Source organism: Lynx canadensis, chromosome C1, assembly GCF_007474595.2.
Source record: "Lynx canadensis isolate LIC74 chromosome C1, mLynCan4.pri.v2, whole genome shotgun sequence".
Taxonomy (NCBI): domain Eukaryota; kingdom Metazoa; phylum Chordata; class Mammalia; order Carnivora; family Felidae; genus Lynx; species Lynx canadensis.
Window position 1 is genome coordinate 61,734,158 of NC_044310.1, and position 27,681 is coordinate 61,761,838.

Here is a 27,681-nt window from a genome sequence, read left to right on the forward strand (position 1 = left end):
ATTCTACATATGACAAATTATAAACTTTTTGAGAGCAAACATTTGAGATATTATTTTTTGTCTTCCAAAAAGCTAATTCAATGACTGATTCCTAATAGGTGCTCAATACATGTTTTTTGAAGCGGATTAGAGAATAAGCAGATATTTCAGTCATAACGTTCTGTTCTATGTCTCACTAAATAGCATCTGGTTTGTCATAATATAGTTGATGTTTTCAAGAATACCACTTACCACTATTCTGTTGCCTATGTAGATATTTCTTTAAATATTGTGGGTTTCTTATTATCTGTGCTTAAATTTTAATAGGCAGATGATTTTAAAGTGTGCTCTAAGTAAATCTCCTATTCCTATGCATTGGAATTGTGAAAATTTTCCCTCTGTCTCTAACACTGTTCTCCTCCCCTTTTGCGTAATCAACTCATATTCATCTTTCAAGTTCAGCTTAATAGACAGTTGCTCAAGGAACTCTTTCCTGAATCCTCTAGCCTACTGTGAAATAACACTGCTATGCACATTCACAGCATTTGCTACCTTTTCCTTCCTAGAACTTGGCCAAATAAAATTTGAGTCAGCATTTATATAATTAATTTTTCTCTTTTCTACTAGAAATTGTTTATTATAAGATTAAGGACATTTATATTTCAACATTAATCTCTCATACCCAGTTCCATTCATTTATTCAAAAAAATATATTACATACTTAATATGTGATAGACACTGTGCTAGGAACTGAGGTGAAACAGTGAGTTAGACAGTATTCCCTTGCTCTTAGGAAGTTTGTATTTCTAGCAGAAGAGACAGGTCATAAGCAAGAAAACAAATAGAAACTATCAGATAATAAGTCCTATGAATAAAATTAAAAGGAAACACAACAGTGAGTAAAAAGTTTAGGACACTATTTAAAACTGAGAAGTCATGGTGGGCTTCCCTGGGAAGATGTTACTTGAGCTGGTATTTAATGGATGCCCAATAAATATCTATAGAAGGAAAAGGAAGGCAGGAAAAAGCCATATAAGAAGAAGAGAAAAGGAGGAAAGAAGAATGCTAAGTGACTTGGTTTATATAGTGTTCTTTTGGCAAAAGCATTCGTGATTGTGGATTGTTATCTCAAAGTGAAGAAGGACTGACAGCATTCTTGTTTGAGCCTGGTGATTAACGGACAAGAATATGGAGAGAAAGCGATGTGTGTACCCTTTCTTATGAAAGCATCTTTCAGATTTAAGTGATGAGCTGGTGTAGCAAATCTTGAATTTTTCTTGCCTCTAATTTAAATGACAGTGTTTAGACCAGAACTGGCAGGAGGAAAAACAAACATCAGGAGCCATACTCTGGTCCCACCTTTCAATGCTTTTGGAAGATGAGTTTTTAACATGCAGGCAAGGGGAGATAACAAAATTGAGCAAAGTCTCATCTATACCATTACTGTGAAATTTTTCTTCTTTGAGGCAGTCCAAAGAAAGGCTGAGACTGCGCCTTTGATCACCTGGGCATTTTGGACATGTGAAGTCAATAAGAATTCCTTAGCTTATGTAATCAAGACCCAATCCCTATGTTCTCCACCTCAGACCCAGGGGGCTTCAGAGTCACAACATCTGGGAGAAGATCTTAGTACCAGTGTCGTTTACTGTTAATCTTCAGACCTAGTACTTAAAATAATTTTTCATAGCAATAAACAGCATCTGTTATTCCTAAGATGAAGTGGTGGGGGTGGAGACACAACTTTATAGGGATATAATAAGATGGGTCCTTTTCCTTCTTGAATAATTAGGAACCCTCTGTTACATGCCTTGACATACATAGTAAACTGTCTAGGTAACAGCCCTTTGAATGGACGTGTAGCCTTACACAACAACCTAGATTTTAAGATACAGATATTCAGAAAGCTGAAAGCAAAGCAATTTGCGGTTGGGGGAAATAGCTCCCAAGTATAAGGAAAGCAACAGGAGATGAATTAAAGGGAAAACATGGAATTTGAATGGTACAGACAGACTAGAAGAGTGGGGTGCAAGATATGAAAGACACTCCAAGCTGGCAAAAACCTTCATGGGCTCCAATGAGTAATCCTCCGAATGTGCAAAGCATTATTATAACTGCATTAGGCTAATAACATAGCAACCTCCTGTTTTGGGTAAAATACTTGGATGTAGATAGTAAATTCTTAGATATGGGAAAACATTTTATTTAATTAGTGGAAGTTTGATTATCTCTGGACGTGTTCCATTAGTGTGCCTTGGTTATCTGGGTATATCCATTATCAGGAGTTTGCCTTAACAAGTCCATTTAGTGAGTTCCATCAAGGCATTTTTCTACTTAACTCCTTGTGCCCAAGTATCAGGGAGCTGGGCCCTAGTGGTTTTCAGGTTTCTTTGCATACACTTTGGTAGTTTGTCAGAGCAGTGATAGCAGTGGAGAATTTCCCATACATGTGCGCCTCAGCCCATAGTTAGCAGGAGGTGGGAAATCAGGCGGAGATGCCTTCCAGAGCCAAGGGGCCTCTTGGCATTTCCCTGGCAGCCTCGTGCTTATCATCAGCCAGAACCCAGGCACTCATTAGGCTCTTGATGAAAAGCATCCCAAAGAAAATGCCAGCAAATTGTGCCACTGTGCTGGCAGGAAATTAAAACTGCTCAGAGCAAGTGGAGCCAAGAGAGCTGTTGAAATGAAAGGTAACATCAAGGGTGTGATCACGGACTTACACAGACGGTCAGGATTCAAGATGCGGCTTTCTGCTTCACTAGGGAAAGCAGGAGGCCCTCTCCCTCTCTGCTGTCAGCCACAGTCAGTCCAACAGAGAGGCTGAGACAGGCAGGGATGTGGGCTTTGTGAATTAAGCTTTGTTATGCTTGGGTAAATGCTTGGGGTTTAGGTTGTTTTATTTTTCCCAAAGGAAAAACGGAAATAAGATAATTTGTTTTGTTTTTTTGTTTTTCTTGGTCCCAAACACTTAAAGACCAAATTAAGTAAAAGAACAACTTAAAGCAACACAGGTCCTATGAAAGTGGGGGCAGAAAGCATAGACAGGAGCAGACAAACCTCAGAACCTATGAATCTAGCAGCAGGACAGATGAAGGGGAATTTTAATTCCAGATAACTTTTTGTTGGTTGTGCTACTTCTATCTTGAGATTAAAATGACCATCAGCCCTGGGAAAGAAAGGGAAGTGCACAACAGGAAGCAGTACCAACACGCAAACAGAGCACACTGAAATTTTCATCATACTGGGGGTGGTGGCAGAGTAATGCCCCCCAAAACTGTCCAGGGCCTATTTCCTGAAGTTTATGAGTATGCTGCCTTACATGGGAAAGGGGAATTAAGGCTGCTAATTAGCTGACTTTTAGAAAAAGACTATCCTGGATTATATCAGTGAGCTCTGTGTAATAGCAGGGGTCCTTAAATGCAGAAGAGGGAGGCAGAAGCAGAGGTCAGAGTGATGTGGAGTGAGAATGATTCAGCCAGCCATTGCTAGCTTTGAAAATCTAAAAGGGGGGCCACAGCCAAGGAATGTCAGTGGTCTTTCAGGGCTGGAAAAAAGCAACAAAATTGACCTTCCTCAAGAGCCTCTAGAAAGGAATGAAGCTTGCCAACACCTTGCTTTAGCCCATTGAGAGCTATGTCGGACTTCTGACTACCAGAGCTAGAAAATAATACAGTTGTGTTGTTTAAGCCACTAAGTTTGCAGTAATTAACAATAGCAGCAATAGAAATGGAATATATTGATGTTTAGAAAATTTATCTGAAGTTCCATAAAGGAGTTTCCAAGTTCATTTACAATTCTTGGGGCTAAACAGTAAGGCAAAAAGCAGTGAAAAGATCTGAGAGGCATATTTATATCTTAAAATTGCTAGGCCTATCACATGCATTATCTCAATCTTTACAACAGCCTTACGAGGGTGTATCATAGTTCTAACTTGTAAATAAGGACCTTTTTTAAAAGGTAAAACAAGTCATGTCCTTCTACTAATTAAAATCCTTCAGGGGCACATAGGTGGCTCTGTCAGTTAAGCATCAGACCCTTGATTTCGGCTCAGGTCATTATCTCACAGTCGTGAGATGGAGCCCCACATCAGACTCCTGGTGAGTGGAGCCTACTTGGGATTCTCTCTCTCCCTCTCTCTCTCTCTCTGCTCCACCCCTGCTCACTCGCTTACATTCTCTCTCACTCAAAATAAATAAATAAACGTTAAAAAAAATCCTCAAGTGTTCCCCATTTCACCTACATTAAAATCCAAACTCTGTCATAAAATCCAAAACTCCACATCAGTAGCATCAAAGTGTGGACTCCTAATCAGCATCACTTGGGACTTTGTCAGAAAAGCAACTCTCAGGTCCCACTGTAGACCTTTCAGTCAGAATCTCTTGGGGCAGGGCTTAGGAATCTGTGGTTTAACATGCTCTCCAAGTGATGCTTAAACACACTAAAAAGTTTGTGAAGCACTACCTGATGTGATGTGCACTCATCTGTTTCTCCAGCCAAGTCTGGAACCACTCTCATCCTTGCCTGTGATGCTCTGGCCACACTGGCCTTCTTTCATTTCTGAAGGTGTCACGTTTGCTCCCATCTTGGAACCTTTACATTATCTGTTCCTTCTGCCTACTAGTCTCTTTAGAAATTTGCCTATTGGCTAATGCCATTCGGGTTCTGAGGTTTCCCTGATTGTGATCACGGGAGAATCCAAAGAAAAAGTGTGAATAGGACTGGCTCCTCATTATTTCGTCATAACCTATGTCTGTGATTTGAGAAAATTATAAATCTACCAGTCATAAATTGAAATCTGTGGATAAGAAAATGAACACCAGTTGTTAACTCGGTAGATTTAAGTTTTGCTACCAATTTTATTAATCATCATCACAATGTTGTTTTTCTTGAAGAAGCTGGTGTTGGGATATTACATTTGGAAAAGCTTTTTTTTAAATGTTTATTTTGTTTATTTTTGAGAGAGAGAGAGAGAGCAGGGGAGGGACAGAAAGAGAGGGAGACAGAGAATTCAAAGCAGGCTGTGGGCTGCCAGCACAGAGTTACAACACCTGGTTTGAACTCACAAACAATGAGATCCTGACTTGAGCTGAAGTCGTTCACTTAACCAACTGAGCCACCCAGATGCCCCAGGAAAAGCTTTTAATGCTAGTTAGTATCTTAATTACTCCATCTCATGATCTTGCATGCTCTATTAAAATCTTTTTCTCTTTTTGAAGGGGGATTTGGTAAGCAGGCATAACTCTCAGCATATACTGTATACATTAGCTAGGTGTTTTCTGAATCAATGTTAACTATGAACCCTCTGTGATGGATAAGCACTTCTGCTTTCTCAATTCCTAAAGTGTACCATTTTTACAATGAGTTCTGTTGCATTTCACAAGTCTTTTGGCAGGGTCTTTAAGGCTGACTTTATTTTTCTCTTGTATAAATTAGCTTCAGTAGATTATTTTTATAGTTAAAACATAATACAATATCAAAAAGTTTAGTTCTATTTAAAATCATTGGTCTACTCAGAGGAGCATTTAGCATTTTTTATCTTACACAATAAGTACCTATTACAATTAATAACACCCCCCCCCTGCCTAATTTTGGTGGTGTTATGTAGTAGAAATTTATTTCTCGGTTGTGTAAAAGTCTAGTGTGGGCATTTCTGGTCAGTAGATGGCTTTCTTCCATCTCCCATCTCCCAACCATCTGCATCCAGCAAGCACATAGGAAGAGTAGAGAAGGTCTTTTTCTAAAAGCCCAGAGTTGGAAGCAGCATCACTTTTGCTCATGTTCCCTTGGTGAGAATTTCTCTCAAGGCCATAACTGGATGCAGGGATGACAGGGCACTGACCTCCCGGGGTGGACAGCCATTCCCAGTGACAAAATCACTACATGAATGGGGAGTACAAATATTGATAGCAAGCCAGCCAGCTGTCTCCTGTCACAAAAACCTATGTAAATTATCTTAGGGCCATGTTATATACTGCAGTTGCCAATGAAATGTAATGTTCAATCAAAGCAAACTCATCCCTCTTTCCTGGTTACCATATGTGCTTTTCACCCTTTTAATGGTGCCCTTAGCACCTCATATTTCCTCATTTAAAAATTCTCATCATTATTCAACTACACTAAGCTTCTTGGGGATAGAACCAGAGTCACTGTTCTTTGTATATCCCCCACCCAATATAGTGCTTAACATAGAGTCTCACATGTAGTAGAGTCTCAGTGAATTATTTTGACTGACTGAATGAATGAAAGTACTACATTCCTATTGCAGTATATTATCTCTTAAGATAGAGCCTATGCTTCAAGCTGTCTCTAGTCACTTTTGAGTTATATGGTGAGCTGAATAAATCAAACAGAAGTTAAGACTCTTTGTCCTTTTTGTCTTTTCATGAAGGACATGATCCGATTGTCACACTCCTGAAGCATTATAAGAGACCGCAGGATGAATTGCCCTGTAATGAATATTCTCAGCCTGGAGGAGGTATCACTTTCTTACTCAGTTTTTGTTGTTAGTACAATATTGTGCCCAAAGGTAAACCTTTTTTTTTTTTTTTTAATGAAATTTATTGTCAAATTGGTTTCCATACAACACCCGGTGCTCATCCCAACAGGTGCCCTCCTCAATACCCATCATCCACCCCCCCCTCCCTCCAACCCCCCATCAACCCTCAGTTCATTCTCAGTTTTTAAGAGTCTCTTATGGTTTCACTCCCTCCCTCTCTAACGTCTTTTTTTTTCCTTCCCCTCCCCCATGGTCTTCTGTTATGTTTCTCAGGATCCACATAAGAGTGAAAACATATGGTATCTGTCTTTCTCTGTATGACTTATTTCATTTGTTTCTATTACTATTATATTCCGGGGTTAGAGAGGAGGGCATGTCAGATTAGCTTTATTTTAAGAAAACTTATGTCTGGGTGAAGCTGAAAATAAAGAAGCCTTCACTTGGGGCACCTGGGTGGTTCACTTGGTTGAGCATCCAAGTCTTGATTTTTGGCTCAGGTTATGATTTCATGGTTTGTGAGATCAAGCCCAGCATCTGGCTCTATGCTGATGGTGTAGGGCCTGCTTGAGATTCTCCCTCTCTCTCTGCCCCTGCCGCACTCATGCTCTCTCCTTCTCTCAAAATAAATATACTTAAAACCAGAAGAAGCCTTCATTTAAGCTGTTTTTCTAATTTACGAATCTGCAGTTCCTTCAGGTTTAACTAACATTCCCTGGACTGGTTTTCTATGAGGCTTATGCATGACTAGGAAGGCCTGGGTGAGCTGAGAGCAGTCATGTTCCATTTTAGTAATCTATTAAGGCAGGCCAGAGAATATCATACCCAGACACAAATTAAATCTGTTGGAGTCTGCTAGACCTTGTTTTTTTGTTTTTTAATCTTTTTGTGTTCTCTCTAAATAAACACTCACTGTGCAGTTTCAGTATACAGAGAAAGACCTGGGTTAAAGCTATATTCTCACTTGGTTTTCTTAGCAAATTTCTTTTGTCACCTGCTTTTTATAATGTTTAATGTTTGTGTAGAAAAAAATGATGGCTACCTTCAACTCTATAATCTAATTTGATTTCTAGATGGCTCCTATGTGTCTCTTCCATCTCCCTTGGGGAAGATTAAAAGCATGACAAAAGGTATTTCAATATGGGACAATTGTTACACTTTATCACTCAGGATAACAATTGGCTCACATACAATAACTTTCTATTTTGTTTCACATATTATACATGATGACTATTTTGCGTGCATAAACAATATTACCAATAAGCCATTCTTCCCACCGTTAATCTTACCTCTGTACTATTTTTCATATGGCATCTTGCTTCATGAAGGTATAACAGTGAGAATTTCATAAGTATTAAAGAAAGATCAAGTTCTTAAAGACATTTGTACTTTCAATGAAATCTAAATTACCAATGTTAATATCTTTGAGGAGAATTGGGAATAGGTTTGCCATAGGAAAATAAATTTGAACAAAGAAGTTATTTTTCAAAAGACCCCAAATAAGTAATACCTTGGAAAATTCTTGTGTGGATGCTGCACATAGAAATTAATAGCATTGAATCAGGAAAATTTTTAAAATATATAATTCAACTATAAATTTATATGTAACTATTTAGAATTTGAAGTTTTTTAAAAAATTATCTTTGGTTTGGGATGTTTCCTCTGAATGATTCACATACTTATTTTTTGACATCTAACTGGCATCCCTTTGAGATTTAGCTGATGGATATTTGGCTAAGCCTACTGTGGTATGCTTCCGGGGTTGACCAGATAAAACTCCTTATCATGATGTGATACGAACTGTACTCCAGGGTTGCCATGTCAGGCAGACAAGCTAGTTATTGATCAGATTAGGAATAAACCCTTAGCCCTGATAACAAAGGTCAGAGAACAGAGACAGAAAACTAACATGATTTTAATGCAGGGAATAGGGATCATTTGTGATAAGGTTTTAGTATCTCCAAAGAGTCAACTGTATTTGGAAAATAGATGTTACTGGGGAATGACATTTTTCGTTAAGTAAAGCATGTATGTAAATCATGTGGACACATCCATGTGTGCTTTTTAATCTTAAAAAAGAAAATAACAATTCCTATTTGCAGAGAAGGCAGATGTCCTCCTCCTAAGGGCTGGATTACCCTCACATTTCCATCTTCAACTCTCAGAAATTGAGTTCCATGAGATTATCGGCTCAGGTAACCTAAGAAAACACTAGTCTGCTGTTAGTTTCAAGAGCTCAAGATAATATGTGTTTATTCATTTCTCTTAAACAATTTTAGGTTCTTTTGGGAAAGTATATAAAGGACGGTGCAGAAATAAAATAGTGGCTATAAAACGGTAAGCGAGCAAATGAGAAAATTTAGTATCAGACTGGAGTTGTGAACTTTAAGAAGCATATGCATGGCAAGCCCCTTGTTTTGATCCATCTGTTGACTGAGGATTCCCCGCTCCTGCCATTTGCAGTTACCGAGCCAACACCTACTGCTCCAAATCAGACGTGGATATGTTTTGCCGAGAGGTGTCCATTCTCTGCCGGCTCAATCATCCATGTGTAATTCAGTTTGTGGGTGCTTGCTTGAATGATCCCAGCCAGTTCGCCATTGTCACCCAGTACATATCAGGGGGTTCTCTATTCTCCCTCCTTCACGAACAGAAGAGGTATGGTTCTCTTGTTCTGACTTATCCTTTTAAGTGTCATTGGAATTATCCTTGCAACACCTCAGAGACTTTCTGCTTGGGTGACCCTTTACCTTCTGACATCTCTGAATGCTAGGAAAGGTAGCATTTTAAAGATGGCTAATAATTTATGCCCAAGAATTATGTTTTAATGAATAGAAATATTTCCGTACTTTCCTAACAGGAATTCAGTTGAAGATAACAAATCCAAGGAATTTAAATTAGCAACTGAAGCTTACACTAATTAAGTTAATATGACATACCAATAAAGCAGATATATGTAAGCTCAGAATAAAATAATTATCAGGGGTCCAAGCATTTATGCTTTAAAGTTAAAAAAGAATAGCCTTGCACAATCAATTCTAATTCACTTCCTAGATATATGCATACAATAATCAGAGTGTGGTTTTTCTCAGTTATTAAAATGGAATCAATTTTATGTTATTATAAAAAATTAAGTATAATATTATAAATATTATAAACTCAAGTAAAATATTTTAAATATGTGGGGTTGATATCTAGGCTGATTTAGAATTAAGCATTTTCTGATGTGGAAACCTATTTTTCCAGATTTTTTTGAATTTTTAGCTTAATCTTCAATAAAGCAAAAAAGGCTGAAAGATACACAGAATAACAAATCACACACACACCATTGATTTCTTTTAGAAAGATGTGTTATTGGCTTTGACCATTTCATTCTCACTAAATCTTTTTTTTTAAATTCTAGGATTCTTGATTTGCAGTCTAAATTAATTATTGCAGTAGATGTTGCCAAAGGTATGGAGTACCTTCACAACCTGACACAGCCAATTATACACCGTGACTTAAACAGGTATTCCCCCCACCTCAAATAATGAACATAGGATTGTGTAACTAACTGGGAGTCTAAGACAGATTTAAGTGTCTGTTCACTGAAGATACAGTGCAAATCAGCACTGTGAAGATACAGTGCAAATCAGTTTTCTTCTTTGTGGGTAAGGGGAAAGGCTACTTTAAGGCTAGGTGATAGAAAGTTTTGTCATTGTCTTTTACAGAAATAGAAAGCTATATAACTGCCTCTCAGGGATCTTTCAAATCTATGAGAAATGGCCACAAAGAGAATGATGTCTGTAAGATTCACCAGCTAGCTTGTTCTCAAGTCAATAAAGTCAGATCAAAAATTTAGGTCAAAGACTATTATAGCAGGTCTCATACAAAGTCAGGTATTATAAGAGGTCCTGATTTAAATTACCTACTTTTGTGCTACCATTCTGGTATTTTTCTAATAGTAAGTTCAGCCAAAAACACAGCAGCTCATTTACCTAGTTTTCATGTGAAGTTATTTTCGTGTGGGTCAGAGACTTGAAACAAATACGGAATTATAGTATTCTAGGAGTAAAACCCCAAGGGATTTCAAAAAAACTCTAAAAAAATTTTTTTTAATGTTTATTTCTGAGACAGAGACAGAGCATGAGTGGGGTGGGGCAGAGAGAGAGGGAGACACAGAATCAGAAGCACGCTCCAGGCTCTGAGCTGTCAGCACAGAGCCCAACACGAGGCTCGAACTCACAAACCGTGAGATCAGGACCTGAGCCAAAGTTGGTCGCTCAACCAACTGAGCCACCCAGGCGCCCCTCAAAAAAACTTTTTAAACAGTGAAAGCTTTCTAAGCAAAGTCTTACAAGAAGGCCAATATACAAAATGTAGCAGCTTTAGTTGAAGGCAGAATGCAGAGTACAGAAATCTGTTCACTTACCATTTTCTACTGCCCAGGAGGGAGATCCCCAGGCCACGTCTGTGGAGTCCCAAAGGTGCTGTGGAGAAGAGCTGGACAACCACTGATCTAGTTTATGAAACGAGTCAGATTATTCAAAGGCAATAATTTTCATTGAATGATTATCAATAACATTCATATACATCCCATACATAATCTTTTGTATAAAGTCCACAATTCTGAGACTACTAACAAGTAATCACTCCATTCAGCCTTTTGTTCAACAACTATTTGGGGATCTACTATGTTTGAAGCCTTTATACTTGGCCCATTAGAGCTTATGATGTGAAGCTGCCATACACTCCATTCTCAAGGGCTTTTCACAGTTTTAGTAAAGCAGAGAAACACTTACCTAAGTATGTTTTAGGTATAAAGTAACAAGTTCCATAAGAGAGACATTTTAAAATTCTATAAAATTTCAGAAAGAAGAATATTAACTACTTCTGAGGAATTTAGAAACATCTTCATGAAAGAAGGGACATTTGAACTTGGCTCCAAAGGATGGGTAGAATTTGGGAGAGTAGCCTAGGCTTAGAGAAAACATTAAGAAAATAGAGATTAGAATGTTAAAGGCATATACAAGAACAATGAGTAGTTTAGCTTTAGTGGATGAAGTGTCTATGAATGTATGTAATATGTGTAATGTAGGAAGCATATGATTGGGAAAGAAATTCAGGAAGATAAATTGGAACAATAGCACAGAAATCAGTGAATCCTAGACTTTAGGTAGTTTGGACTTTGTTCGGTAAGAAAGTAAGCAGTGCAAATGGTTGAGCTAGGAATCAGAAGTTTGGAACTGTGTTATGTAATAATTAATCTAGCATCATTGGAAAAGATCAACTTGATGGGAAAGTCAACAAACTGATGAAGCAGTTGTTGCAGTAATATAACTGAGAAGTAATGAAAAGCAGAATTTTACTAGTGGCAGTGGAAATGAAAGGGAGGACATATTAAAGATAGGGGAGATAAAATAAATTAGATATGAAAGTGAATCTTAGATATTAGAAGTAAATGTGTGTGAGATTTAATCCATTTAAAATCATTAGTTTTCATACAAAGTTCATTTCTTTGTTGTTATTAGGTTTTTTGGGTTTTTTTACCTCTTTTAAAAACATTTATGTTAATAAATATTTTTTTCTTTGAGTTTCAGTAAAAATATTTAGGAAATAGATTTAAGTGATAAGTTAGCATAATATAAACTGATGATTTGTGAGTTTTAGGAGTGTTATCTTATCATCACAACCATTTTGCATGTGGTATTAAAACAAATGAGTGATCATCAAAAGTTTTGTCTTGCTGTAACTCTTCAATTATGGGGCAATTGAATGTGTATTCTGTTGCCCTGTGAGTAAATGCAAGTTGTTACCACCAGGTTGTAAAACAGGACCAAAAATATAAATGATGATTAAAAGTAGAAATAGAACATTTACTGTGTAACAGATATGTTTATATTTGCAATATTTTTCTGTTTCTGATAATTCCAATGCTTTAAATCATACCAAAAAGTCTTCAAATTTTATAAAACACTGTTTCATAGGTGCACTCAATATAATAGAGTCCCAAACTATTGCATTTATTATTTGTGAACTAGTTTTTACTAATCTTAATCTGCCAACAATAAAACATTCAGTTTTTCAGATTAATGCAGATATAACACTGTATATTGCTCAAAAGAGTATAAGTCTTTCTGCTTAGAGGGCTTACTACACTATGGTTGGGTACATAGAACACGTGCCCAGGAAACAATTTATTTCCCATGTAAGGTATAAAATTACTAGGAACCAAAATGATTAAGTGGCAATTTTACTGGAAATCAAAGGATTTCGAGTAAGTCAAAGATCAAAGTAGAGTGGAAAGCTTCCTGGAGGATGTAGGGCTAAAGCTGGACTTTGAAGAATAGGCTGGACTTTGAAGAACAGTGTTCTCACAGCATACTAACCCTTGCATGTCTACAATGCTTCTGAAGTCCCACTGAAAGAGGTAAAAGGAAAGATGCCCATCAGAGTGAGGAACTCGGACATGTTTGAGTTTTTGTATTGAAATGACCTGTTTACATTTTTCTTTTTCCCACTAATCTGGGTGTGTCAGGGCTTCAAGAGCAAAGATCCTTTTCTCTTTATCACAGAGATGTTCAATCAATGTGTTTTTAACTGAACCAAGTTCTAGGGGCGTTTTGGTGAATATCGTTTCAGGAAGCAATGGCATAGTTGGTACAAGTATGGCTACTTTTAGGTAGTCTAATTTTCCCAATACTTTTTTATGGTGCAGAGTAAAGAGGCTGTTTGAGCTTATTGATCAGCTTACAGAAAGGGGACACTCTGTCTTTGGTTTTGTGGTTGTTGATTTATATGAGTGAGAGGAAGGAACTCTGCCTTTCCTTTGGCAAGCTTCTCACCATACAGGTCTGGAAGTTAATTTTGATCTTTAAGTATGTACTAAGGAGAAGTTGTAGGAATGTGTAAGGAAGTGGTTCTTTCCAATGATGATGATTAGAATGATAATACCCACCATTTATTTACCACTCACAATGTGAAAGGAGTTCATGTATGCTCAGTTAATCTCACGACAATTCTATAACATAGCTATTATTATCTCCACTTTACTGATAAGGAAACTAATTCCAAGGTGACATCCATAACATACAGTATTTTTTTTTTTAATTTTTTTTCAACGTTTTTATTTATTTTTGGGACAGAGAGAGACAGAGCATGAACGGGGGAGGGGCAGAGAGAGAGGGAGACACAGAATCGGAAACAGGCTCCAGGCTCTGAGCAGTCAGCACAGAGCCCGACGCGGGGCTCGAACTCACGGACCGCGAGATCGTGACCTGGCTGAAGTCGGACGCTTAACCGACTGCGCCACCCAGGCGCCCCCATAACATACAGTATTTTTAACATTATATTATGCTGTCCCAAGAACAACAACAAAACCAAGTCAGAACAGAGAGACAGAGGTTGATGGTACTAAATAAGCATCATCAGCATTTACCAACTTTGCTTTTTGTGTTTCCTGTGACCCAAATAATTTCTCATATCTCCTTGTGTTTCTGTGTTCCTGCTTTGTTTCTTCTTTTACAACCCATGTTCTTTTCGTGTGGAACAGAAAATCTATATAATATGTTTCCTTTGGTCTATAGTGTTTAAATATTTTTAAAAAATTTTTAATATTTATTCATTTTTGAGAGAAAAAGAGAGAAAGATCACGAGCAAGGGAGGGGCAGAGAGAGAGAGAGAGACAGACACAGAATCTGAAACAGGCTCCACACTATGAGCTATCAGTACAGAGCCTGATGTGGGGCTCGAACTCACAAACCGAGATCATGACCTGAGCCGAAGTCAGATGCTTAACCAACTGAGCCACCCAGACACCCTTAAATATTTTTTAAATGTATATAGCTTTAGACAGCAATGAACTTAACAATTTGTTGTAGACCCCACTACCTACCAACTTACCAACTTATACTTGGCCCAATTTATACATTCATTTTGCAGCATTGGAGCTTGCAAAGCACGGTTTACAGCTAACGGCTTTGAGCCTTTTTACTGAATACAAACAGCTCTCTGTGTTTCCTTGGAAAAGTACATTTTCCAAATTGTTTAACATTGAAACCAAAATATCATTGCAAACATATATGGATCAAAGGAATGGTCTTTTCCCCTGTATAAGTATATATATGCACTGTATGCAATGAAATAGTGATACTTCATAGAGCGGCCATTGTACTCCCATGAGATATGTATATCAAAGCATTTTGTAAACTGTGAAGCACTATACAAATGACATTTGCTATTGCTATTAACCCTTCACTTGTTCCCTTATATGTAGAAGATGGAAAATACTCTACAATATTCTCATACATATCAATATTTCTTTTTATGTAACACAAGCAATTAGTTGGGGGTGTAGGTCTACATCTGAGAAAGACTACTATTGATTTTTGAGTATCAGCTTATTTGGGTATCAATAAAGGAAAATAATTAATGACAATTTAAAAACAGCCAACTTACTCATGAATAATGACAGATACTATAAACTGACAAAGCTGGTAAAGGCTAAAAGAAGGTTAATTTTGAAGATCACATTTAACTAAATTTGTGAAGGTTTCAAAAAGCATTAGAGAAAAAATTATTGGTAAAAAATGTTTAATAATTGTTTTTAAGCTGATGTGTGGATATGCCTTTCAATTGAATACACATATAAAAGCCTTGCATTGAAAAAAACTCAGTCAAGTACGAATAAACGAATTGTTAACAGTTTCTTCTAACTACTGAACTGTTGGGTGCAGTGGTATTCCTTAGTTCTTATAGTCTACTCTCAGCTATGCCTTTCCCTGGTGACTTTCCCAATAAGTGGTTATGTAGAGTTTAATATTCACTGGCAAATATTACCTTGCAAAGAATTCTGAAGTTCTAAATGCAAACCAATTGATTACAGTGCAATAATTGTAGTAGATCATGAAAGAGAATCCACTGAAACTCATGAAATCCTTCATAACTCTACTTTGTAATTCTCTAGTATTAAACCGGTCACAGTGACATTTTAAATTTTGTCAAAATTTTCTCATCCATTTCCATTTTCAAAGTGGAATGAATTAATTAATTAATATGAATTCTTGAGTGCTTAATATGAACCAGAGTCTGTGCTATGCCTAGGGATACAGCTGAGAATGATAGCCCTTAGCATTTTTTTTCTAGAAGAGCTTGGAAGCTAATGAAGTATTTTCCCAAATTTCCCTATCATAAGCATCATCTGGGACCCTCATAAAAAAAACAAGGGGTGCCTGGGTGGCTCAGTCGGTTAAGTGTCCGACTTCAGCTGGGGTCATGATCTTGCGATTCATGAGTTTGAGCCTTACATCCGACTCTATGCTGACAGCTCAGAGCCTGGAGCCTGCTTTGCATTCTGTGTCTCCCTCTCTCTGCCCCTCCCCCACTTGTGCTCTGCCTCTCAAAATAAATTAAAACATTTAAAAAAATTAAAAAACAAAAATTCAAAGACTCCTCCTTTAAAGGCACAGATTGAGAATGTCCTAAAATGGGCCTAAGAATCCATACTTTTAAACAAGATTACCAGCTTATTCTTATGATCAAACAAGAAGGGGAAATATTGTCCTAACAGTTTTCTCAACCCTAGCTGCACATTAGAAACTGTGGGAGAACTTTAAAAAAAAAAAAAAAAAAAAAAAACCTGATGCTTCTTTCATCAGAATTTCCAGAGGTGGGGCCCAGTTACCATATTTTTATAGAGTACCCCTGGTGATTCAACCTTTGAGAACAACCTTCAAGTCTCATGGCAATTACACTAACCATTTGCCATACAGTCTCACCCTTCTCTGCTGCCAGAGTGGAGTGGGAATATTGAGGAATTAATTCATAGTAGAATTCTAAATGTTTTGAGAATAATTGCCCAAAGTACAGTATAATCATTCATTCATTCATTCATTCATTCATTCATCTATTTAATAATGAATGCAAAAGACTGAGTCCAAAGGCCCATGATACCTACAACATAGAGTAGATCCCAAGACCCAGCAGTTTCCATAGGAGTTGTGCTATGTATACTTAAGGTACTCTGGAACATCTAATTTCTAATTTGTGGTTAATACTAAAAAGTTCCCAGGAGTGTAGAATCTTCAAAGGCAGCCAAAACAGAAGTATAAGTTTCGATATTGGACAATTGCAGTACACACAGGTGATATGAGTATTCAAGACTATAAACTCTGGAAGAATACAGAACTATATATAATAAATCAATACACATATAGAAGGATAAAGACTCATATAAATTGTGTCTGTGTATTTTGTATCAATACACATATAAGCATACACATTTGCATGTTTTTGTAAGGCTTCCAGCCTTTCTCAACTGGAATCCTGAAGGAATTAAGCCCTATGGAAATGATTTGAGGGACAATTTTCTTAATTCTCCCAAGGATGAGACATAGTTATACCATCCGAGATACATAGACGAGAAATGTATTCATTACCTACAATGGATGCCTTAGAACTTAGGGCCTCAGGGTTAAAGGGGTACCAGTAGTTCTGAAATGTTTTTGTCCAAAAATATAATGTGAGTTCAGATTTCCAGATTAATTTTTAAAGCGATCTCTGTGCATTTCATTACTGCTTTGAGTAATAGGGGAAAAAAGACACTAAACTATTCAGTTTTCTAAGATGAAATCTGAATTTGTTAGGGTATTATCTGCTACAATAATAGACTAAAAAAAATGGATAATGGTCCCAAAACAATAGAAGTGTGTATCTTGATTATGTGAATAAATAGGTTGTTGGTGTGGCACCTTTCCATGAAGTCACTCAAGACCCATTTTTTTATTTGTTTTTTATTTTTCATTTTTTTTTTAATTTTTTAATATGAAATTTATTGTCAAATTGGTTTCCATACGACCCCCAGTGCTCATCCCAACAGGTGCCCTTCCCAATACCCATCACCCACCCACCCCTCTCTCCCACCCCCCATAAACCCTCAGTTAGTTCTCAGTTTTTAGGAGTCTCTTCTGTTTTGGCTCCCTCCCTCTCTAACCATTTTTTTTCCTTCCCCTCCCCCATGGTCTTCTGTTAAGTTTCTCAGGATCCACATAGGAGTGAAAACATATGGAATCTGTCCTTCTCTGTATGACTTATTTCACTTAGCATAACACTCTCCAGTTCCATCCACGCTGCTACAAAGGGCCATATTTCATTCTTTCTCATTGCCACATAGTATTCCATTGTGTATATAAACCACAATTTCTTTATCCATTTGTCAGTTGATGGACATTTAGGTTCTTTCCATAATTTTGCTATTGTTGAGAGTGCTGCTATAAACATTGGGGCACAACTGCCCCTATGCATCAGTCCTCCTGTATCTCTTGGGTAAATTCCTAGCAGTGCTACTGCTGGGTCACAGGGTAGGTCTATTTTTAATTTTTTGAGGAACCTCCACACTGTTTTCCAGAGCAGCTGCACCAGTTTGCATTCCCACCAACAGTGCAAGAGGGTTCCCGTTTCTCCACATCCTCGCCAGCATCTATAGTCTCCTGTTTTGTTCATTTTAGCCACTCTGACTGGTGTGAGGTGATATCTGAATGTGGTTTTGATTTGTATTTCCCTGATGAGGAGCGACGTTGATTATCTTTTGATGTGCCTGTTGGTCATCTGGATGTCTTCTTTAGAGAAGTGTCTATTCATGTTATCTGCCCATTTATGTACTGGATTATTTGTTTTTCGGGTGTGGAGTTTGGTGAGCTCTTTATAGATTTTGGATACTAGCCCTTTGTCCAATATGTCATTTGCAAATATCTTTTCCCATTCTGTTGGTTGCCTTTTAGTTTTCTTGATTGTTTCCTTTGCTGTGCAGAAGCTTTTTATCTTCATGAGCTCCCAATAGTTCATTTTTGCTTTTAATTCCCTTGCCTTTGGGGATGTGTCAAGTAAGAAATTGCTGTGGCTGAGGTCAGAGAGGTTTTTCCCTGCTTTCTCCTCTAAGGTTTTGATGGTTTCCTGTCTCACATTCAGGTCCTTTATCCATTTTGAGTTTGTTTTTGTGAATGGTGTAAGAAAGTAAGACCCATTTTAAACATGTGGCTTCCAGAGTCTCCTTTGAGGTCATCTCCATTCATGTGAGCAAAAATGAGACAAGGGTATGTGAGACACGCATGAAATGTTTTACAAGCCAGGCATTGCAATGTCATGCATCACTTTGAATTACATCTCATTGGCTAGAGCTCAGTCACATGGTCATGTCTTACTTATGTGTCCAGAAGAAGAGGGAATGAATTTTCATGGGCAGCCCATAGTCCGTGCTACCTTCACCCTATTTGCACTAGTGATAATAATTTTTACTAGGGTTACTAGGTTTTAGGTAAAGATAATAATTGAGAAGCCTGGTCTAAATTTGCATTAATCAATTGCACTAATATAATGTTAATTGCATGCTAAATATTTTTTATGAATACAATTACACAGTTTATAAACTAATACCACTAATCAGGAAATATACCAAAAGCTATTTAATAAAGCATATTACGTATGAGTTAATTTTGAAACAGTTCTTTTCACTTACTTTTGTTGGTTACATTGAAGATATGAGAATAGCTTTGGGAGTGTGGAGACATATGTCCCTGAATCAAAACATGGTTCGAGAGCAAAACATGTACTGTAATGAGATACAATAGTATGGAATAGACTATACAAATTGGAAACAGAAGTAAATTCCATGTGCTCTGTGTCAATTAAAACATGCACACACATTTTCCTTTAAGAGTGAAAATTAAAACACAGAAGGACTATCATCACTCTATCCAGAGAACCTTATTGTACCATATCCAGCAGAAAGCATTCCTTAACTATTTAATTCTACAAATTACTCTAATGGTGTTTATGAACTCCATTCAGGTGCTGATGTTCAGTCATAATTTCCATTTCTGACATTCTCAGTCTCGATTTAAAGTCAATCTGCCTGTCCTCAGCTACACAAACTTCCAGAGAGTTCCCTCAGACTCTCAAGTTCCTACCTATTATTTAAATAGAGATTTCACAATCCAACTTGTCCTCATCTCCTCTGAATGTAGATTCATCCCTGCCTCCTCACCTGATTGCCACGGTTCCCAGAGGCAGTGTCCCAAACATTCCTATCACATTTCATTTTGGTTCAGGTTCCTCATTCTGAATTAAAATAGCAGGCCCCTCCGTCTCTCCTGCTCTACTTCTAGAATGTCCTTTAGTCCTGAGTTGTCCTCTCTTTGTACTCCAATGGAAATCGCTAAAGTTCCCTCCCAGGGCCCGTTAAAATGTTCTTCCTTTCTCAGCTGCCTCCATTAGAACGTCTCATTTAATTTTGGCTACATCCACTAATTCTAAAAATAGTGCTCTTACTTAACACCCCATTAAGTAAATTCCCTTAGACACACACTCCCTTTAAATTAAAACGGTATATTTAAGTCAAAGGAAAACTCATCCATTCTGTTCACACTATCATATTGTTCACACAAACCTAGTCAAACCTGTCATCTCCTGCTTGCTTTCATCAGAATCTTGGCCTCAATGGTCCCAGTCAGATAAATCACTGAATCTCACATTTACATTATAGAGATGGGTTCTAAGCCACCATATGCCATTTGAAACACTACACAAGATTGTGTGTGTACAAAACAAATGTATCTGTGTGTATAATAACACAGAAAGGGTTTGACTGAAAACAGGAATTCTGTGATGCCAGAATTCACTTTTGAATCACTCTGGAACCTGGCCTCAGGATTTCTTATTCCTGAGCATTTTGTGATGAAGTCATCCATTCTGTTGCCTCTTTCCATAATATAACACAGCTATTCCCTGAGAATTCCCAAAGTCAGGGAGACAGGAGTGCTTTTCCTACAACAGTGTTACCTTCTCTCAGCCCAGGGCTGACCTTGGAAGAGTAGAGGTGATGCCCCCTCTTGATCCTCTAAAACCTTTCAAATGCTTCCCTGTGACTGGTGGTGAACTTACTGGCCTGCAATTTTCTAGTGTTACTGGTTCCTTATATTGCCATTTTCCATTCTTCAGGGATACGGCCTGTATAAAGTCAGCTTTTGAAAATGTCAACAAAGGCTTTGCTCTGTTCAGCCTCGTTTCTTCTCTGCTCTCATTTCTTGGGAGGCACTGTGAGTGCCCTCTTGGCACCTTGTCGATTTCCTGAGCAGCTAACCTTTCAATAATGATATTAATGCTGCCTTGTGGTTATCTGTGCATTTCTCAGTTCATCATTTTCAACCCTTGCTTGCTGAGATTCATTTACGTTGTTGTGTTTTTAAGATCCTGGAATTTAATTGAGTGCAACCTGACTAGGGACCCAGAGCCAGAATTTCTAGCTAATAAAGCAGAAACAATCTTAATAGGTGGGTATTTCTTTTCCCATTGATTGAATTTCCAATAGCTATATGTTGTATTTTGCCTTGAAAAAGAGAGGCAGGTAATTGTAAATTTCCTTGTCTTGTTTAACAATTTTTATTTCAAAACTTTCCCTGTCACTCTTGGGAGGAAGCAACTTTTCAGATAATGTCAGTATTCCCATTTCTGGGAATCTATGTTGGTATGGTTTCCCACCCTACTGGAAGGCTATAGGATGAACCAATTGAGAGTACAGGCTATGGAGCCAGACGGTGCAGGTTCAAATACCACCTCTGTAACACCTCATCTGTGTCCTTGGACAATTTGTGTAAAAACCAGTTTTCTAATTTATGAGGTGGTAATAATAATGTATATTGTATTGAGTTTAAATGAGAAAATACATTAGCTATTATTATCATTATTTTTCTTCTTTATTTTTCTGAAAGCGTATTTTCACTACTTAATATTCTTGATGGTGAAGTTTATTTACTGAATTAAATGTTTTTAAAGGCCTGTCTCTCCCTTTGATTGTATCACTATAAACTTTGATTATAATATCTCAGATGACTAATTTCTTCTTGTCATTAAGATCTAGGAGATAATTGGATGGGTTTAACTGTAGATCTCTTACTATATATGAAGAAGGACCAGGGAATTCTAATCCTGTATCACTGCATGGTTCAGATTTGCAACAGGGATTCTGACACTCCCCTTAGGCAGATGCAGGTCTGGAACAGAACAGCTAAAGGTTGGAGGGCGTTATTTAATTATCCAAGACCCTTCTTGGCTTCTTGGTAAATCTTCTTCCTATACCTCATTCACAAAATTTAAGCATACAATTTAAACACCAGCCATTCGATGACTCAACAATCATTTGTTGGTGAATATAATGGCAGAGAAGGGGAAGCTTCATCCAAGGCACATCCCAGAGATCATGCCAAGCAAAAAAGTCAAGTAGGTGGAGTTCTGGTTTGGTAGAGGATTTGTGGAGCATCTATGTAGTGTTAGGTAGCTTTTCTTCTCTATGCCCAGTGAGTTCACCTAATGACTCTATTCAGCAATTTTCCTTTTCATTACAAAGAGCGCTGTAAGGGGGGCGCCTGGGTGGCGCAGTCGGTTAAGCGTCCGACTTCAGCCAGGTCACGATCTCGCGGTCCGTGAGTTCGAGCCCCGCGTCGGGCTCTGGGCTGATGGCTCAGAGCCTGGAGCATGTTTCCGATTCTGTGTCTCCCTCTCTCTCTGCCCCTCGCCCGTTCATGCTCTGTCTCTCTCTGTCCCAAAAAATAAATAAACGTTGGAAAAAAAAAAAAATTAAAAAAAAAAAAAAACAAAAAAACAAAGAGCGCTGTAAGAAAAGGACGGAATGTTTTCAAAATTAGCAGTGAAAATGTTGTTCTGCCCTTCCTTCAATAGAGAAAAGGAAGGATTCATCCCATCATATCTTTCTTGATTCACAGGAGACAATCATTTTTCTCATTTCTATTCCTATTCTTATTGTGACACTTTTGTCATGTCACTTGACTTCTTTCTGCCTCAAGTTTCTTATTTGCAGATGATAATGATGTCTAATGTGTACCTGTCCACAGAGATATCCTTGCAATTGATAGGGGTGTCAGCACAATGTTACATGAAGAACTCTAGAGAAAGGTTCTACAAGAGAAACCCATATATCATTTTTATTAATCACATGAAACTGAGTTGCCAGAAAGTCTTAGAGTAAAACTCATTTTGTATCCAGCTACTGGATCTGTACTATTTGTAGGGTAATTGGATTATCTTCTTCCAACTGAAGTTGAAAACTGTTGTGGTTACTAACTGGTGTGGAGAACAACATACTCCTTTTCAGAAAGGCTTAGTATTACCTTGACCAGCATGGGAACAGAGCATACAAGCCTCACAGAATGATTAGAACTCTTTAATCCTGGAGGGCTGGTCTTTGTATCAATTATATTTTAAGCCTTGTATGTGATGAGCTGTATTCTCAGTCACTAAACCCTTATTTAATGGCTTTAACAACCTACAGAAAGTTAGTGAAAAGCAATGCCTGGTGCCATAGATGAAACAGTGTTAGAGCATTGATGATGTCTGGCTTCTTTTCTTTGGGGAGGGAAATCCCCTTCTAAATTCTTATAGCAGTTGGCTTTCATTAAGTCTATTCAGAGTTAAGGGTCTGAGGATCTTGAGTGACCCTTTCTTTGGGAATGGGGCACATTTTAATAGGCTTTTTCCTGTTTGTGGTCCCTGAAAGACTTAGCTGCTGGCAGTCTCCTGAATTGCTGGGATTTGTAAAGGAAAGGATTGATTACATGCTTCTTCTAATTCTTTCTCTTTCTTTAATTTTTTTTTTCCATTTAGTACAAAGAATGAGAAAGACACTCTGAGTATCCTTCTATTGAGATATGGTTGGCCTTACGGACAGATATTTTAGCATTGAACTGTTATTAACCTCTTCTGGGTTTGACAAAGTTTCTTCTTTTTTGGTTCTTAAATATGAGGCTAAAGAGCTGTTATTTGCCAAGCTTGTTCTCTAGCACTGTAAGCAGTAGACAGAAAACAAAGTTTGAGGGGTTTTTTAATCTTTTTTTTTTTTTTTTGTCTTTGTCAGTTGAATTGCATCTGTAGTCTCCATCTGAAAAGTTAATTTTTAAAAATTTTTTTAATGTTTATTTATTTTTGAGAGAGACAGAGATAGAATGTGAGTGGGTTAGGGATAGAGAGAGACGGAGACGCAGAATCTGAAGCAGGCTCCAGGCTCCAAGCTGTCAGCACAGACCCTGACGCGGGGCTCAAACTCATGAGCTGTGAGATCATGACCTGAGCTGAAGTCAGAGGCTCAACTGACTAAGCCATCCAGGCGCCCCCTAAAAAGCTAAATTTAAAAAATATATAGGCTTTAACACATACTGTTTGCTCTGATGGAAGCATCCACCCCTGCCCTACCTCCTTCCCTACTTCCCCTCATTGCTCCTTCTCTCTCTTCCTCCAGTATCACTTTTCTTCTAAGTAATTTCTATTCCCTCCTCCAGGAAGCCCACTCGTATATTCCCACAGCTTACCCTACTCTTGCTTATCTCAGGATAGCACTCTATGGAAATTGGTCATGTATTTGCATGTATTCCCTACTACGCATGAGGCTTAGTTAGGAATGGGGCTGTGGATTTTGTACCATTTGATCCTAATAAAAGTTCACTTAATATTTTTCAAATGCATGAATTAATTAATAGCATTTCAAGGAATATGAAAGTATCATTAATGGCACAATTTCTTTGTGCCAGGCATTGCTCTCAGTGTTTCATATGTATTAGTTTATTAAATACTCATAACTCTATCTTTTTTAAAGTTGATTTATTTATTTTTGAGAGAGAGAGAAAGAGAGAGTGTGCATGCAAGTGGGGGAAGGGCAGAGAGAGAAGGAGACAAAGGATCCAAACCCAGCTCTGTGCTGAGAGCAGACCTGAGCCGAAGTCTGATGCTTAACCGACTGAGTCACCCAGGCACTGCAGTGTAAATTGTCTTTTTTAAACAGATAAAGACTGGGGAGCCTGGATGGCCCAGTCAGTTAAGTGTCTGACTTCAGCTCAGGTGATGATCTTGTGGTTTGTGAGTTCGAGCCCCCCATTGGGCTCTGTGTTGACAGCTCAGAGCCTGGAGCCAGCTTCAGATTCTGTGTCTCCCTTCCTGTCTGTCCTTCTCCAGGTTGCACTCTGTCTCTCTCTCTCAAAAATAAACACTTACAAAATTAAATTAAAAAAATGAACAGATAAAAAAGGGCTTAAAGAGACAAAGAAATTGTGATACAGATGGTAAGTGACAGACTAAGGTCATTACTTATACTATATAGTCACCTGTATCTATAGTTATCCAAAACATAGGGATATATAGCCATTTAATCACAAACCAGGAGTAACTCTGATTGAATAGCAAAGCAATATTTGTTAGATTGCCTCACCAAGGAAGGCATAGATTATGAATTCATAGCTGAAATTAAAAGGTTGTTTTCACTTAATATTAAACAATTTAGTGGCATTTAATAATATGAAAGTTATTCTTTTACTCAATTAAGACTGCTATTCCACAAGTCACTTACCTAGCTGTTTTGTGCTATAATTATTTGTATGCTGGTCACTAAAGCCTGTCCAAAAACACAGTGAAGACAGTGAGAAAAAAAGATATGATCAGTTGTTTGACTGCTGTGATTTTCTAATTTACTCAGGTGAAAAGTTAGCCAAACAAACTGATTTTGCAATGTGGACATAGCCCAAGACTATCTGATGATTCTTTAGAAAAAATATAATCCTCTGAAATTCTAGTGATTTCTAGTCACTACTGACTATGTAGATTCGAACCAATACCTGCTTTTTCTGAATTGATTGATTTTCCTTCTCACAGGCAACATTTTTATTTTCTAACCTGCAGCATTTCTGTGCCTGACTAGAATATTTTTGCATTTGATTAATGTTTTCATTTGACTTTCAATGAGGTCTCAAAACTGTTTGGCTTGTCACAGTCAAATTATTTAAATATCCTCTGAAAAGAGTATGTGGGAGCTAAAATCAGATTCAGGTGAACCTGAAAAACCAGTGGCGACATTTCTTGAACTTGTTATATTTTTATGTCTAAATTAATCATTTCACAATTTTGCTTTATGTTGATGCTCAGCTTCTTAAATACAGTGATTATTGTATGCCTTAATGGAAAAGTTTTAATTTTTAGCTGACCCAGAAGTTACTCTCTGGCAAGAATTTATATTCCTTTTTTAAAATATTTTTTGTGGTTTCAACAGCACAAATATATTATGTCTCCTATTTATATATTTTTTAAAAATTTTCTTTGGTTTCTTTAACACAAATACCTAAGTCATCCTTTTCACTTCTCAGTTACTGTTCACTCCCTAATTGATTGGAATTATCCCAACCATTTATTCAAATATGGTCAGCATTCTCTGTCTATATTCAACTTATGCCATGTCAAATAAAGCACACATAAAAGAATATATACCATAAGATCTAATTTTGTACAATTTTAAAAAATGCAGACTAATCTCTGGCATCAACAAGCAGATCATAGGGCACCTGGGTGGTTCAGTCGGTTAAGTGCCCAGTTCTTGATTCTAGTTCATGGGTTAGAGCCCCATGGCAGGCTCTGCATTGACAGCACAGAGCCTGCTTGGGATTCTCTCTCCCTCACTCTCTCTCTCAAAATAAATAAATAAACATCTTAAGCAGATCAGTGGTTTCCTAGGGCTGGACTAGGAGGAATGAACTGAAAGGGTGGTTAAGAATCCTACTGGGGTGACACAAATGGTTTGTATCTTAATTGAGGTTGTAGTTTCACAGGAGTATACATCTGTTAAAACTCATTGAATTGCTGTCTTTAAATGGACGAGTTCTTTCTTCTAATGTGGATACAATGAATTTGTCTAATACAAATGGTAAATATAAAAATGAAATCTTTAAAAAGAAATATATAAAGTAATACGAATTGGCACCTTTCTAATCATGAATGAAAGGTATTGTTCTTTTGAAAACCTTAAAAAGGAGAAATAATCATTTGCCAAATAATCTCGCTTGAGGATATCGAAACCAATTCCAGCTAAAGGAGAAGAATCAACATAGCTGAACTGGAAGAAAAAAGGTTTACTCAGATGACATCACTGAATACAAATCTGTATTGTACTGAGGTTAAGTTGGCTGTCTGCAAACGTTAGTTTTTAGTCAAAGGACCGTAGACATTGACAGGGAAGAAGATGAGAAAGCGTCCTTGAGACTCTGCACCTACCCTCTATTCACTTTTGCTGGTTCAGTCTGGTGCAATGGTATTCAGTATGGGGATCTACTCCTCAGCCAAATGTGAAAGTGCATTCTTTGCATTGAATGGCAAAGAGAAGGCCCAAATTGTTTACATATCATCAAAAAACTGGTGGGTTGGAAACATTAGCTCTCAAAAATTGCAAACTGGCAAATACAACATGTGAAAAAGGAAAAGCTACCCTAATATCACTAAGTTGATTAAAAGTGATGTGCTGCTAGATAACACAGCATGGATCTGTGGATCAGGAGGCTTCAGCTAGAATGGCTTTTCCCATCTTCCAAATGTCATTTACAAGAGTAGGTCTATGGAATCTAATGAATGTTGATGCTGTAACTCAGAAAAGATACAATGAATTAATTAATTTACATTCAAGTTCAGAGAAGTGAGATAGCATAAACAACATAAGTCATGTGCAAGAAATATATAATTAGACTCCCTCTTCAAAATGAGCCTTGTAGAGCATCTCTATATAAGTCTCAACAAATTAAATTAAAAAGTATATATCAAGTAACTGGCCTGTGGAAAATGTTCCCATTGCACTCCGATTTGGGGTCAGTTTAGCCCAAATTCAAAAAATTGGATTGGACAATCCAAATTTAGTTGACAGAAGGAAATGAGCAAAGAGAATGTTCAATTTTCAACAGTAAACACAGTGAAGGTATTTGTGATAAATTTCATTTTTTTCTTGATGACTATAAGTGATTCAGAAAGGTATAGTTCAGATGGTTTTCATTTGAGCAGTAGCTTATTTTCTAAATTTAACTGGATGCTAAGCATTTCTACTCATTGTCAGGACAAGGCAGCTTTAGACATTTCAGAGAGCCATTTGTTTATTGTGAATGTTAAAATTCATATAGAAAAGCTACACAGCATGTGTCATCTATATGTATTCTTTTAATTTAGCAAACACATTTAATAGTTTTTGCTACAAAAATAAACAAGCAATGAAGGAAGCTGGATTTTCTGGCTTTATAATCTTACCTCCTTTTTTCAAATGTCTCAGTAATTGGAGATTACAACTAGTTCATATATTTTTTTCTATTTTGCTACATATTTTTTTCAGAAATTTTTTAAGGAAAACTATGTATGGTTGGTAAATAGAACCT

General features: G+C 37.4%; 1 protein-coding gene across 7 annotated transcripts in view; it reads left to right on the forward strand.

The window, feature by feature from the left end:
- LOC115520450 (serine/threonine-protein kinase TNNI3K) overlaps positions 1 to 27,681 on the forward strand; it is a 289,743-nt gene that overhangs the window by 109,625 nt on the left and 152,437 nt on the right. For all 7 annotated transcript variants that reach the window (XM_032594324.1, XM_032594325.1, XM_030324809.2 and 4 more), the window contains 6 exons: positions 6,365 to 6,451; positions 7,543 to 7,599; positions 8,572 to 8,664; positions 8,749 to 8,806; positions 8,933 to 9,127; positions 9,873 to 9,977. In XM_032594324.1, the coding sequence (XP_032450215.1) occupies positions 6,365 to 6,451; positions 7,543 to 7,599; positions 8,572 to 8,664; positions 8,749 to 8,806; positions 8,933 to 9,127; positions 9,873 to 9,977 (595 nt within the window). The remainder of the gene's footprint in view (positions 1 to 6,364; positions 6,452 to 7,542; positions 7,600 to 8,571; positions 8,665 to 8,748; positions 8,807 to 8,932; positions 9,128 to 9,872; positions 9,978 to 27,681) is intronic.